Source organism: Anoplophora glabripennis, unplaced genomic scaffold, assembly GCF_000390285.2.
Source record: "Anoplophora glabripennis isolate ALB-LARVAE unplaced genomic scaffold, Agla_2.0 scaffold54, whole genome shotgun sequence".
In the NCBI taxonomy this organism is placed as follows: Eukaryota; Metazoa; Arthropoda; class Insecta; order Coleoptera; family Cerambycidae; genus Anoplophora; species Anoplophora glabripennis.
The window spans coordinates 502,129-516,788 of record NW_019416241.1 but is presented as its reverse complement, the minus strand read 5'-3'; the positions used below and the strand labels follow the sequence as shown (position 1 = coordinate 516,788).

General features: G+C 33.6%; 1 protein-coding gene across 1 annotated transcript; it reads right to left on the bottom strand.

Moving 5' to 3' along the window:
• Positions 1 to 1,000: 1,000 nt before the first annotated feature.
• LOC108905161 (tyrosine-protein kinase-like otk) lies at positions 1,001 to 12,452 on the bottom strand. The gene is made up of 15 exons (XM_018707943.1): positions 12,422 to 12,452; positions 11,613 to 11,736; positions 9,583 to 9,743; positions 5,647 to 5,791; positions 5,363 to 5,499; positions 5,158 to 5,312; positions 4,651 to 5,101; positions 4,231 to 4,500; positions 3,898 to 4,173; positions 3,686 to 3,844; positions 3,324 to 3,563; positions 2,961 to 3,247; positions 2,649 to 2,894; positions 1,429 to 1,650; positions 1,001 to 1,362 (listed from the first exon to the last, which is right to left on the bottom strand). Exons 1-15 carry the CDS (start codon positions 12,450 to 12,452, stop codon positions 1,276 to 1,278), a joined length of 2,991 nt encoding a protein of 996 aa, XP_018563459.1. The 3' UTR covers positions 1,001 to 1,275.
• Positions 12,453 to 14,660: the final 2,208 nt, after the last annotated feature.

Sequence of the window (14,660 nt, the reverse complement as noted above, 5' to 3'; positions counted from 1 at the left end):
ATTAAGTCTTTGACTCTTGTGCATTAAGTAATGCAGAAAGGGGGTTTATGTATACATTATAAATATTCACTACACTATTTCTAAATAAATTTCCGTTGCCGTTAATTTTGTATTTCACAATAGGTTTGGAAGTCTGTAAAAATATAGCTTAGATATGCTCCTTAAGAGCTCTAAGAACATGTTTTTCCGGCAGATTCACGCCATTAGTGAAAGGAAATTGCAGTTTTTCAGTAAATGCTGGGAAGAAGTCATATTGAGAGTGTTAATACGTCATTCATATTAAAGGAAGTGAAACATTTAGCAACTTTCACATCCACATCGACAATTTTCACAAGTCTGTAAAGAAGAAGCACACAAATCCATCTGATCTTTTATCTCAAACTGAAAGCAAGGAAAATTGTAATTCTTCAGTTCATGTTGGGAAATCATACTTAGGGTGTCAATACATCATTCAAATTAAAGGAAGTGCAACAATTAGTCCCTTTCACATCCGCACCAATAATTTTTACAGGTCTATGTAGAAGAAGAGACATAAATCAATCTGATATTTTATCTGAACTGTGCAAGCAAGGAAAATTGTAATTCTTCTGTTCATTTCGCCTCTTTCACATCCACACCAACAATTTTCACAAGTCTGTAACGAAGAAACACACAAATCCATCTGATCTTTTATCTCAACTGGAAGCCAGGAAAATTTTAATGCTTCAGTTCATGTTGGGAAATTATATTTAGGGTGCCAACATATCATTCAAATTAAAGGAAATGAAACAATTAGCCCTTTCACATCCGCACCAACAATTTTTACAAGTCTGTGCAGAAGAATATGCAAAATATAAAGTATCAGTAATACGAAAAATCAATGAAGAAATAAAGAATTTGGATTTTTGACACCAAGTGGTAACATAATGATGACATATACAGAAAAACGTTAAATTTTAGAATTTCATTGTATCCTTACCACTAAATTAAATAGTATGTACAAAATTTGCAGTGCATGTATAATGTATACATAGAAAGAGGATTCGGATCAAATTCAAAGAATAAATTTGAGATCAATTAGAAAATAGTACAAAAAATAAATACGATTAAGATACGTCTTATACTTAAAGTAAAAAATAAATAAATTTAAAACTAATTACAAGTACATATGATTCTCAACATTGCTATAAGGCTGACACATTTCTTTTAATAAATGGAAGCTTACGATTATTTAATAATTCGTTTTAAAACAAGTTATAAATTTGGTTTTTGTGGCTTAACACTAGATATTTGTATTTACATAGACTTAAGCTGTTCCTCAAGATCCTTGCATATTTCGGAGAATGATGGCCTGTTCTTAGGATCTAGGTCCAAACAAGACTCCTAAAAAGGAAAAATTAATAATTAAGTGAAAATATTTCTCATCAGAACAATTGTCAATTATCATACCTGCGTTGTTGCTAAAGCTTCAGGTGTGGAGGAATGTGGTTTCCATTCCAGTTTCTTTTCTTTAAGCTTAGTTAAGAAACTGTTATCGTTTATTTTGGATTGTGGCAACTCCCCTTGTGCAAAAACTTCCCATGTCAGCACACCAAATGCATATACGTCACTTTTAGTTGAATACTCATCTTCATAAACTGCCTCGTATGGAAGCCACCTTAAAGGAATTACCTGCAAGGAAATAAAGGTAAATATAAATTCTCCTAAGAAAAATTTAAAAAAATAATCAGTGCTACTGTTTTAACCTTCCCACGTAACACGATGCATTTTGCTAAACAGTAGAATTACACCAAGTTTGTGAGTAAATATGTATTTTAATAGCTTCCTTTTATTTAATAATTCCTTTTGTCTGTCCATTGTAACTGATTGTCATTGTCATGTACTTTTAATTTTTATTGATATTTTGGCATCAAATCTAAGTACAAAGAGTACATGGAATGTTTTGCAATGACCACATTTAACCCAATGTCTGAGTATCAGGCTAGAATTTTTGTTTCGTTAAAGATGGTTGATTCTTAAGTGCCACTGGTTGGAGCACATTGAGAGAAGAACAACTGTGTTCGTTTCATGTGCAAAAGGTCTATATTCTACATGTGGACTTCTACAACTAGTTGCTAGCAAATTATCAACAACGCTAATACTTTCCTGATTTAAATACTGAATATTGACTTCTCGTTCACCTTAACTTAAACCATCTAAACTTTCATTTTCGGGATATTTAAAAAAATTAGTGATGACAAGGAAGTCTTTGATATTAAAGAACTGTCAATTTAGATTGAAACTGCATCACGCACTATTAGAAGTGCGTGATTGTTTAATTGACGTGTTATTCCTATAAGACCAACAGATATCAATATGTTTGGACTTTTTTATTAAGTAGGTATTTATTTACTTTTTGCATTTATCATTTTGTAAATGTTAAAAAAAATGATGGTGTAACACCAGATGTTAAGAAATTATATATGTGTATAGGAGAGTATAAACTTTCAAAGTGTAACAAATGTTCAGTCGCGGTTGCTGGGCACAGGGGTGGTCCGATCGGAGTGATTTTGATATCGTTGTATAGGTTGGACTTTTCTGCATCGAATAGAAGTGGACCCTGTATGTCACCATTGCGGATAGAGAAATGGTGAAACTCTACGTTTTGGTTATTTCTGTAAGACTCTTACCTGATTGACATGTTTACAATATTCTTGACTGTAAGGATCTCTGGTTAATCTGGGAAGACCAACTTTGGCTACTAGAGTGGAAGAGATCAGACAGTTTCTAGCAGCCAAATCTTTATGAACCATTCTGTTACTTGCTAAGTGATCCATACCACGACTAATTTGATGTAGAATCGCTACGCTTTGAACGGCTGTTAGTGCTGGTGGATTGTCATTTTGTGTGGCCATCAAAAATTTCTTTAAATCGCCCTATACATAAAATTCGTCATTAGAATTAGAATTTTATTAAATCAAATTATAAAATAAAATTCTTACCCAGTCAGTATGCTCCAAAATCATGTAATGTGGTTCTACTTCTCTGCATAAACCGTACAGTTTGTTGATGTTTTCATGAGACAATTTACTAAACATGTCTAATTCTCTCTTAAATTCTGCTAAGCAGTTTTCGTCTTTGGTTTGCGTTAGCGCTTTTACCAAAACATGGAGCTCTTTTTCCTCTGCTGGCGAATCAGTGGGTGTAATATTTTGAGAATTCCTCTTCTCTGATATCAAGATACTCTTAGTAATCTTGGCTATCATTACCTCGCCAAATTCTCCCCTCCCTAAAAAATACAACAATTATAAGTATCATAGTAAAATTCTTCAAAAATATTGTTTTAGAGTGTACTTGTTACACACCTATAAGTTTCACTTCTTTTAGATGTGTTCTAGATAACGTTAACTTATCGTAATTGCTTGACTTAGACTTTTTGGAATGGTTGGAGCTTTGAGAATTTGTTGTCTCTGCTCCATCACTCTTCTGACCTTCCTTGTGGGTTTCAATGCCATTTGCTTTGGTTTTTGATGGGCCAGGTGTACTACCATTAGCTCCATCCTTCAGCTCTGTATGTTCCACATCACCATTCTCAGTCTTTGAAACTAAAATAAAAAATAATTGATTAATAAAATTTGTACACATAAATAACAGCTTAATATATCGATATCAATGGCAATTTTGGTGTTTATATTTTAATAGTAAATGTTAATGGAAAACTACAAACCATCTCCTATAGGGAGTTTTCTGGATCGCCTTCTATATCGACACCAAACCATCAGGCCAATAACCAGTACAATATACGCCCCAGCGACTGACATGGTGATTAAAACAGCTTTTGTTACAGTGGAGTCTCCATCCGTTTCCGGGTGATATCCATCTTGCGCTGAAAAATTGTAAATATTACAATCAAGAACTGAGTGTATACTTTATACTAACAATGAACCAGCAGTTGAACTTCTTTCCTGTTTAGTCCAGCACTACTGCCAGCTGTACATCCATAGATATTCTCATCTTCTCTATGCACTTCACTGATTTGCAAGCTACCATTTGGTAGTACCTTAAATCTAGATGGATCAAAATCGTTCATTTTCAAATTCTTATCCCAGTGAACTGTGGGCTTAGGGTCTCCTTCTACCACGCAATCCATCATAACTGAATGTCCTTCAATGACTTCAGTTGGATTTTTTGGTAAAATGCTAAACTTGGGAGCAACTACAATAAATACATCTTATTGTATCTGAATTACTTTATAAATTATTAAAAACTTACCAACAACATCAATCGTTATGGATGCGTTAATAACACCCTGGCTATTGCTTGCAATGCAAGTATATCTACCCTTATCCTCTGCTAAAACTCCATTGAAATGAAGAGTACCATTCATGTCCGAAATATGACTCGGAAAGTTTTCGGATGATAGTCCATCTTTTTCCCAGTGAATTATGGGAGGTGGTGTTCCCTGGGCCTTACAGTGAATTTTTGCTATGCTTCCCAGTTCCATTTTCTTATTGACAGGAGCAGGTGTGAACTTCAATTGTTCTAATAATCACACATATCAGTTTAAAAACAATAAAAAACATTAACAAAATAAATACAAACAATCAATTCCTTTCACCTTTACTTTGATACGTTACTATTATACTATTACTTTTTATTTAATACCCAACTTTTTGAGTACTTTACACTTACCAATGACTGAAATCGTGGCGGGTTTCGATAAAACTGGTTCATGTCCAGTAGTTAAAATTTCACAAACATATTCCCCTCTGTCAGAAGTTTGAGTATTGTGGATTAACAAAGTGCCATTATGTTTGTAAACTCTTATTCTCTGATGATTAGAGCTTGATTCATCAAAATCATGCTTCAATGGTTTCCCGTCTTTCCTCCACTTGACTGTAGTGTAGGGCAATGACTTTGACTCGAAACTACAATTTAAAACAGACTTTTCATTCTCATCTACCGTGACACTTTCAGGGTGAGTGGTTATTTCAGGTTCACTAGTAACGATAATTTCGACACTTTTCTCCGTCCTTCCTGCAATACTCTCGGCAACACATTTATATACTCCACTTTTTTGCATCGTTATGTTTTCAATAATGAGCATTCCATCATCTACTCTTACTTCTCCTGAGTCAGAAATCTGGACAAAGATATAGTTAGCATCAAGGAAGACAACATTGTTTGAAAAGTACTTACTGTATGACCTTTAGAATTTTCCCACCATTTCTTAGCTGGGGGGAAGCTGTTTGGTTCTAGACAAGTCAATTCAAATAAAGATCCTTCACCAATGATTTTTTGAGAGTTTTCTGGCAGTGGTGGTTCGAATGAGGTAGCAGTAAATGGTTCTAAATCTAAAATTTAACGGTAAAAAGGTGCTAGAAAAAGGAAGGTTTAAACTTACATGCTAATTTGAGTTCAGCGGTGTAACTTTGAGGAACTTCGGCAGATTCGCTACGGATTCCTATACAGCTATATAAGCCTTGGTCTGCTTCACTAACATCGTTTATTTGGAGAGTACCGTTTGAATGTATGATGATCCTACAAATATATAAGAATACTTATAACTATACTTTATTAAATTCTTGAAATACAATTCGGACTGTTGTGTTCAGACCTGTTTGTTTTATGACCAGGTTACAACTCGAAGCAGGTAGTAATTCTCGTAAATCTATGAATGTACTTTACCTGTTATTGGTCTCAAGTGGTCCACTGTCTTTAAAGTACCATTCAATAACATCGGCATGTTGATAGGAACAGTCAAAAAAGGCCGCTCCGCCTTTTCTGGTAATTTGATCAGAAGGCACTGTTTGAATTAAAGCTGTTTGATCTCCTAGAAAATAAATTTATGTAGTTTCTCAGTAATTCAGTTTTGAAATTGGTTTGCCCGACAGTGAAAAATGATACACTAAATTTATTTACTAATTAAAATTTTTAATCAAGTAGTGGTATGATGAAGAAAAATGGTTTTCATTGAGGCTGGGTCATTTTTCAAATTCCTAGAAGCATGAAATTTTAAATTGGAATACATTATGTGTGTGTTTCATGTTTGAATATATTCGTGAACGTGTCGCTTATGCCGATTTTTTCGATTATTCAAAAAATTTTAAATATGTGCACTCTTAATTTGTTGACCATTTTGTAACTTGTAGAAGATCTATTCAATTTAATTGGTGATAGATTTCTTGGTTTAAACTACAAAGTTCTGCCAATTCTTGTGTTATAAAAAAAACAAAAAACTCCTCTATCACGTTTCTTGTTCTTGAGCATTATTTGCAAGCATTACGTAATAATATGTTGATTTTGTTTTAAAGAACAGCTTTTGCTGGTCATTGGTCATTCATTGATGATGACGCTCACAATATTGTCACAATTTACGAAAAAATATATAATAGACACAAAACGTTTAGTTGGATATGGTTTTTCAAAATATGTATAAGTAGAGTAAGATTTTCATCAACGCCATATAGGCTTTTTTGATATGAATTTTTTTAATTCCGATATTATCCAATACTTTAAAGAATAACTGCAACCAACAAATATGAGTAAATGGCATTAACCAAGTTTGAAATCTGTATCTTTAGTTGTTGAGTAGTGGATTAAGAATTTTTTTATATTCCAGTTTTGAGTAGACCAGTGGGTTTAGGAATCTGTACTATTTTGATGAGAACAAAGATCCTTCAAAGTTTGTCAAAATACTTCTCTTAATCCTATCCGGGGACCTATTTTGAAATGATGTGCAGGTATCTGAAGTATTTATTTTTCAGATATCATCTGAAGAGAATCTTCATTTAAACAACTAAGGAAATAATTTTCCAAAGCTTTTGTATTTCCATCTTTTTTGCTAAAATGTATTTATATGTGGAGATCCAGAAAATATTATGAGCATCGTTTGCAAGCAGCTTATCTTACATAAAATCAACATAATATAAAACATTACACAAATTAATGTATACTTTAATTGCAATATTGTTTCCTATTCATGATTGATGGATGAATTTCCTGAAAAAATTACAAAATATGCGAAATATTTATTTGGGAATGGTTTATTGTCTTTTATCTGTAAAGACAAAATATTAAATTTTTTCCTTATTCCTTTATGTCCGACGGAACTGGTTAGATTGTAATTGTTCATTTTCGGAGTGGATCTCGAAATGAAGATGGGACATGGACTTACTCTTTGCAATCCTGTATTTATGATGGAATTTCCAGACGAAAACATTGACTGTGACACTTTCTTAAACCAGATATAAGCTATTGTCAAAAGACTGCATTTGCAAAGGAAAGTCTACGGGCAGACCAACTGTACTTACAGAAAATGATATCGATAATATACAGCAACGAATAAATCAGTTATACAAAATCTGAATCAAAGTTATCTGCTCAAACAAGTAATTTTTTAATAAATTCATTCAATTTCTCAAATTCAGCATACAGGGTGTTAATGAACTTATGTCAAAAATTTTAAGGGATGAAAGGGGGGCAAAAACTGAGTTAATTGATGTCACAAACTTGTATCGGAAGTTTAAGGTCATGGAGAAAAAAGCTAATTAAAAATGTGTTTTAAACTGTTTTGGAACTGCTGAAAGACATGTACCTTTTCGCGGCGAGTACTTACACTTCTGTAACACTTTTTACGAGTTTGTAGGTTTCTTATGAAGCCGGACTGTATTCGAAAGTCAGTTTGTAATACATTGTTGTAGTGATTGCTGTGCTGTTTTTCGAGTACATTTAATAGCCGTATTTCCAAGTTTTCTTTTGAAAATGGCGTATTTATTTAGCAATCGCAAATATTATGATATGCTCATAATTTATGGCGAAGCAAACGAAAATGCCTACAGAGCTTGTCAAGTGTACTGTGTAAGATATCCTAAACGACGTGCCCCCGCATCGCAAACATCTGTTGCTGTAGCGCAAAGAGTTTTGGACACCGGTGAAGTACAACCGCGTCGAGGTAGCGACGGTGGCCCAGGGCGACTATAATAAGAATCTTAAATGACGAGGAGATGATTTTAGATCTCGTCGAAGAAGATCGGCATCGTAGCACCAGAAATATCGCACAGCAAAGTAACTAAACTCCAAGCTCTGGGTTTAAAATCGTTTATAGTAGCGTTTATTTCGTTTGTAGTACTTCGAAAACCGACGAAAAGTCACTAAACTCCAAGCTCTGGCTTTAAAATCGTTTGTAGTTGTTTATAGTAGCGTTTAATTCGTTTGTAGTTCTTCGAAAACTGACGAAAAGTCACTAAACTTCAAATTTTGGGTTGTAGTTGTTTGTAGTAGCATTTATTTCGTATGTAGTTCTTCGAAAACTGACGAAAAGTCACTACACTCCAAGCTCTGGCTTTAAAATCGTTTGTAGTTGTTTGTAGTAGCGTTTATTTCGTTTGTAGTTCTTCGAAAACTGCCGAAAAGTCACTAAACTCCAAGTTTTGGCTTTAAAACCGTTTGTAATCGTTTCTAGTAGCGTTTATTTCGTTTGTAGTTCTTCGAAAACTGACGAAAATATTCCGCATTCTGTTGTGTGGCAGACATTACGAGAAGCTCAGTTGTACCCATTTCATATTTAACGTGTTCAAGGGATTACTCCTCAGGATTTTCCACTACGTCGAGGTTTTTGCGAGTGGTTGCTTCGGGAACATGCAAGAAATCCTCAATTTATAGCGCAAATACTTGTTACAGATGAAGCATGTTTCATTCGAAATGGTGTACGTAAGCTCCACAACACTCGCCAATGGACTATCGAAAATCCACACGAAATACGTCGCGGTGCCTTTCAACAACAGTTTTGAGCCGGTATCGTTAATGACAGTTTAATAGGTTCTTTTGAATTGCCTAAACGTTTAGACGGTGCTTCATATCTCGATTTTTTGCAAAATCGCTTGCCCGAGTTATTGGAAGACGTGCCATTAAATGTTCGGGAAAATATGTGGTTACTGCATGACGGAGTCCCCGCTCACTTTTTTCGGAAACAGCGCGACTTACTAAACATTACTTCTCGCGATCGCTGGATAAGCCGCGGCAGCCTAATTAGATTCGAGAGGACGTGGCAATGTTGCAACGCGTGCGAGCGAATTGGATACGTCGCGTCGCGCTGAAGCTTGTGTGCAAGCAAATGGTGGGTACATCGAACATCTATGAAAATAAGCAGTTCTGAAAAGGTGGCTCCTTGCAATGTTGAGGTAAGTCAGATTTTAAAATTACATTTTACTTAACACAAATCCGTGTATTTACCTCATTTTGACATAACAGATATACTTGACATCAGTTCATTAATACCCTGTAGAATTGATTTCTAAAACATATTAATTTGAAATTGTTATTAAAAGAATTTCAAAGAAAAAACAAGATTTGGGATATTAAATTGTATGTATTAAGTTTAGTATTTCAAAACAATTTTATTTAATTACATCTGACTCATCAACCAGTTTACGGACTTTATGTAAAGGATAAAAAAATTATTTCTTAGGGTCAGATGCGAATTTTAATTTTAATCAAACCCTGTAAGTAATAAAAAAATAGCCCAGCCACGTTGATGTAGTTAAGTGTTTAATTGCGTATCGCTCTTCCATTCTACCGCTCCCGTAGGAACAGTCATTCTGAATTAAACCAAGAACTGAATACCTGCCACTGCCAGAACGAAATTTTTTGTACTGTGCTGGACGCCGGCTTCGTTCTTAGCGACACATCTGTACACTCCGTTGTCAGATGGCTCCACTGCCTTTATATGAAGCCTTTTCTTTTTAATTTCAAGCCTCGATGACTTCGTTAAACGGTCTGCATTCCTGTAATAAAGAATCATCTTTGAGTAGTTTTATTCACGTTAATTAAAATTTTATAAATTTTTACTGGAACAAATGTGCATATTTATTACAGTTTGGGTCGTAACTTCGAAATTGTACAAATTAATAATATGAATAATACAAATAGTTATAAGACTCAATATATCGCGGTACTTTAAAGAAAACAAAGAAGAATAAAACTCCTCTGTACCAAATTTAGTAATTCTCGCACAACAAAGTTTTGAGATTATAAAAAAGACTATTCTTAGGGGCGGATTTATGGGGGCTGTAACTCCGAAAACTAGCAAAAATAAAAAATACGGTCCCTTAAATTTGTCTTAAGAAACTGTGACAACATTTTGTTGCATTAATTTCGGGACACCCGGTATATAAAATAGCTTATTAGCAGCATATAACCCAAAACTAATTTTGCTCACAAAAAAAATCAAACGAAAATAAACAATTACGTTTGCTCTGTGGAGAACGAAAAATAAACAGCTTCTAGGATCCATATTATTACGCACCAAATTGTACCAACGAAAGTTTGTAGCAAACCGACGCTCTTTGAGAAATGCTAAATTGTCTTTTCTGTAAAAATTGTAGATTTACTTATGTGACCTTAACAGTTTTAAACACGAGCTATTAATTAATAACCAGCGACATTATGGGAAACTACTCTGCGGATGAAAACCTTGTCCAGCGTTAAAGTATAGGGTGTCTCAAAGTTGATATTATGGGCCTACTGAGGATACAAAAAATTTAAATAAAATTTAGGACACGTGGTGTTAAATGGGATGAGGTAAGCTCCATTTCTAATTGAAAGTATTATCTTTGAGATTTGACAGAAACGACTAATGACGTTATCAATAATATTTTTTCCAGAAACATACCCATATTTTCCTGTTAAAAAGCTCTTTTTGAAATACCCAGAAGAACTGTGAAGTTTCATGTCGATCTAGCGAACCGTTTCTTTGTCTCAAACAGTCAAACTTTTGGAAAAAATTAGAGGGTCACGTTTTTTGAGCTTAAACACTTCACTCATGATTAAAATGGAAAAAATTTTTTTTTCACATTTTTGCTGCAAATAGGTGTTTAAATTGATGAAAAAAATTTTTTTTTTCATTTTTTTTTCAGAAAAGAAAAAAACTGTTTTTTAAATCATTACAGACTGCACAAAAATTAATTAGAAATTTGTCTCAAAAAACGGTATAAATCGGGGTCGACATCTGGTTTGGGTCATCAACTTTAATTTCAATTTAATTAAAAGTTGATGAACGGAAGCATAGGACGGAAAAGCCGAATCGTGCTGGAAACAATTGGATTTTGTTTTCTTCAATGTCCGGAAGGTTTAAAAAAAAAACAAAAAAAAACTTTGTTTGGGAAAATTCTTTTCATCCTTTAATTTTTTGCATTAGTGTAATAGATACCAAATTTTATAGAAAATACAAGACTTTTAAATAAAGTTTTTACTAGTTATTGCGGATGTAATTCAGTACTGGACAGGGTTTTTCGTCCGCAGAGTAGTTGTATCCTACAACATCGTTAGTTATTAATTAATAGCTTACATGTGGCACTGTTTTAACCATGTCTAGATATTGATGTCAATGAGTAAGAGGAACATTTTTGATTTACTTTGAATTAAATAACTGAATAATTAAGAAAAATAATATTTGCAGACTGATAAATTTATGTAAAAACGGCGACCGCGTGACATTGTAATCCACTTTGCTCTCCTTGTAATGGCCGGTAAACAAATTGCCGTGTTTCCTCTCCTTGATCAGTTTAGCAGAAACCCACAATGTTGTCGGGGTGAAAGTGATACCTACTAGTGTAAAATTAAGGGTCACCGTTGTATCAACGCCCCGTACTTACCGAAACCACTCAAAGTGGACCTCCCCCGATGCATCCAGATGACACCTCAGGATGACGTCACTTCCCCGCTGTATGAAGGAGGCCGATTCGGGTTCCTGCAGTTGGACGGATGCCTCCCCGATCCCTGGAACAATAAATACGTACAGTGTTTGTCGCTGTGTCAGGAACACGCCGAATTGAGATGCTATCTCGCTGATTTATTAGGACGTGTCTCAGACATTCGTGTATATTTACAGGAACTAACAGAAGCGGGGAGCACGGGTAAAAACTCAAACAAGAGCGATTTCATTCAATAAAAGGTGGACGGTATGAAGCGTGTAAGAGAGTCGTCGACCAACGACGTAGGAGGTTTAGTTAAAAATTCCGTTCTGTGTTTAATTTTGATGAGATATGGCAAGTACTGAAATTCTTCAGTCCTGAAGATTGGAATCACTTTAAACCGTGGCATATAGCGTGACCTTATAAAGAACCTTTATACATGATTGCAAACCATGTGACCAGAATTTTGTTTGAAACAGTAATTTGATTTCCTACGCATTGGCATTTAAATTTTGCTAATTAAATTACTAAAATAATAAGATCAAGATTACGTTAAAGCGCAACGTTTTGTTTCACGACAGGTGATTGGTGTAAAAATCTCGTTTTCACAATATTAAGTCTCAATATTAAATCTTAATATTAAATCTCAATATTAAATCTCTATAATAAATCTCTATATTAAATCTCAAAATTAAATCTCGTTTTCTCAATATTAAATCGTACAATCGTACAATTTCTCAATATATATTGTACATATATATTAAACTAACCAATTGTGTTCATAGCTAAGCTTTTTGTCATTTCGGTGAATTACCGATACGTTGTAATAGAAACACAGTATCGGGGTTAATAATAATATTTTTATTTCAAAACGGATTATGCCTTTTACTACAGAACAAGATGTCATTATAGTGATGGCCCATTTTCGATGTTGAACTCGAAATAATGACGGGATGAGCAGTTTATGACGGAATTTCCAGATGCAAACATTGACTATGAGGCTTTCTTAAACCAGAAATGTGCTATTGTCAAAAGATTTGAAACCAAATTCTAACTCAAACATTCACTTCAGTGATTTTTTTAAAATCTGAACTAGAAAAAAATATGAACTTTGTTCCATCATTTTGGGATACAGTGTATACGAAATAATTTATTGGACTTGTCGTTTTTCACTAACGACTAACATGGTTTCAGATTGCAGGTTATGTAAATATCCCAAATCTTGACTGAAGAAAATTCTTATTTGCAGAAACCCGTTTATGTTTATATCTAAGTATTAAAAATAGTCTTTGAGTAGCGATATCAAGAATATGATGCCTATATATTTCTTATTATTTATAAACAATAGATGCGGAAATATATCGAATACTGGTTTTAAAGCCATTTTTAGTAAAATTACATGATGACGAGTTGCAAATAGGTTACTTTCAGCAAGAGTGGTTACTCTTACTGCAAAAACATCAATTCAATTTTTGAAAGAATTTTATGATACGTTGTGACCAGCCAGGTTACCAGATCTAACTCCTTTAGATTATCTTTTGTTTGAAAATCTGAAGAGTACTATTTATAAAACAGCAATGCACAACACTGACAAAGTAACGATATTACAGAACAACAGGTACAAAATGGCTATTAATGGTAGGTAAGACAGTAAAGTCCATAGCTAGTAGGTTTATAAATTAACCATGTAGTAAATTGTAACTTCTATATAATGTTACAAGGGTTTCTTCTGTCAAGAAAGAAATTATCTAACGCTAAAAGTACTTCTTTCCTCAAATCTGTCGGTTGAGCCAGCGCTTCAAAAAAAGTTTTTATCGTATCAATATGGTTAGGTATTAAAAATATGTTCTTTGTGTAAAATACATAATATATCTCTGCTAATAGAGTGTTCGTCGTTCTATATGAAACCTCAGTTTCATATAATGTGATCTAGAAGGCATAATGTGCTACCTCAACTGTATTTATTAGTTATTTCACTAACCACATTATGTTTGAAAAGATGTTATTAAAAAAAAATATCGCGGAGGTATATAATTTTGCAGTTATAAAGTATTGCTCTCAACATATTTTCTTTTAATATAATTGTTGTAATATGCCTGTACTCGATTATATATTATAACTTCAATAGGTAAACGAATTTCGATAGCTTAGATTGTCGCATTAATAAAAATATGAAACCGAGGACTAAAGAAAGAATTCCATTTTTATGATTTACCCGGTAATGCAGTTGAAATTATCTGCTATGTAATCGTCGAAATAGGCATACCCAACAAAAAATGATTCATATTTTCATTTAGCGTGTTTAACAGTACTTTCTTTTTTTAGGTAAGCCATAAAAAGTATACAATATGTTGTTTAAACAGAAAAAGTAATTACAACTTAACACGCCAGAGAGCTGTTCGAGTTAAATTAAGAAAATAAATTGATCCAGAAAGTGTAAGTAGCACTTCAGTGGTAGTGCGTATCTGCCACAATAAAAGTCTAACATTTCCAAGTTAGTGGCTATAAGGAGGAAGAGTCAAAATTCGTCTTGCATAAAAAACATATTGAGAATGCGGTAAAAGCCATTTTCAGGTCAAAAGCAAATCTAAAATGAAAATATATGGAAGCGTAGGGAAGAGTTATAGTCCAGTAGACAGAGGTAGAGTAGTAGAAGTAGAAATTTCCCATAAACCATCAATTTTTTTACAAATCGGTTACAAATGTGTTATAGAACAACACTAAAATGCAATATTAAGGAAAAAAGTTATTATAATTTACGTTGGTAAAATTTTATATTTTGTAAGACGCATGCACAAATACAAGGTGATTGTACCTGCTGTCATCGTCGATGTTTCGTAATACGGCGTGTAGTAATTATACGTAAATAAGTGTTACATATTTTAGTGTGTGTCTGCCGAAGTTATTTTGTGAAAAGAAGTTCAAATAAACGTAGGTCGAAATATGGATCGTTTCCAAGATACAGTGTTTAAATTTTAATTATTTATTTATTTTTATTAATTATTTCAG

Bases quoted from the DNA above. Each gene is read 5' to 3' on its own strand.
- LOC108905161 (XM_018707943.1), bottom strand. From the start codon at position 12,452: ATGACAAAAAGCTTAGCTATGAACACAATTG. The intron at 5,792-9,582 runs GTATTCAGTTCT...TTTATTTTCTAG, and splicing joins TTTCGTTCTGGCAGTGGCAG to GAGATCAAACAGCTTTAATT. The intron at 2,895-2,960 runs GTAAGAATTTTA...TTTTATGTATAG, and splicing joins TTTTGGAGCATACTGACTGG to GGCGATTTAAAGAAATTTTT.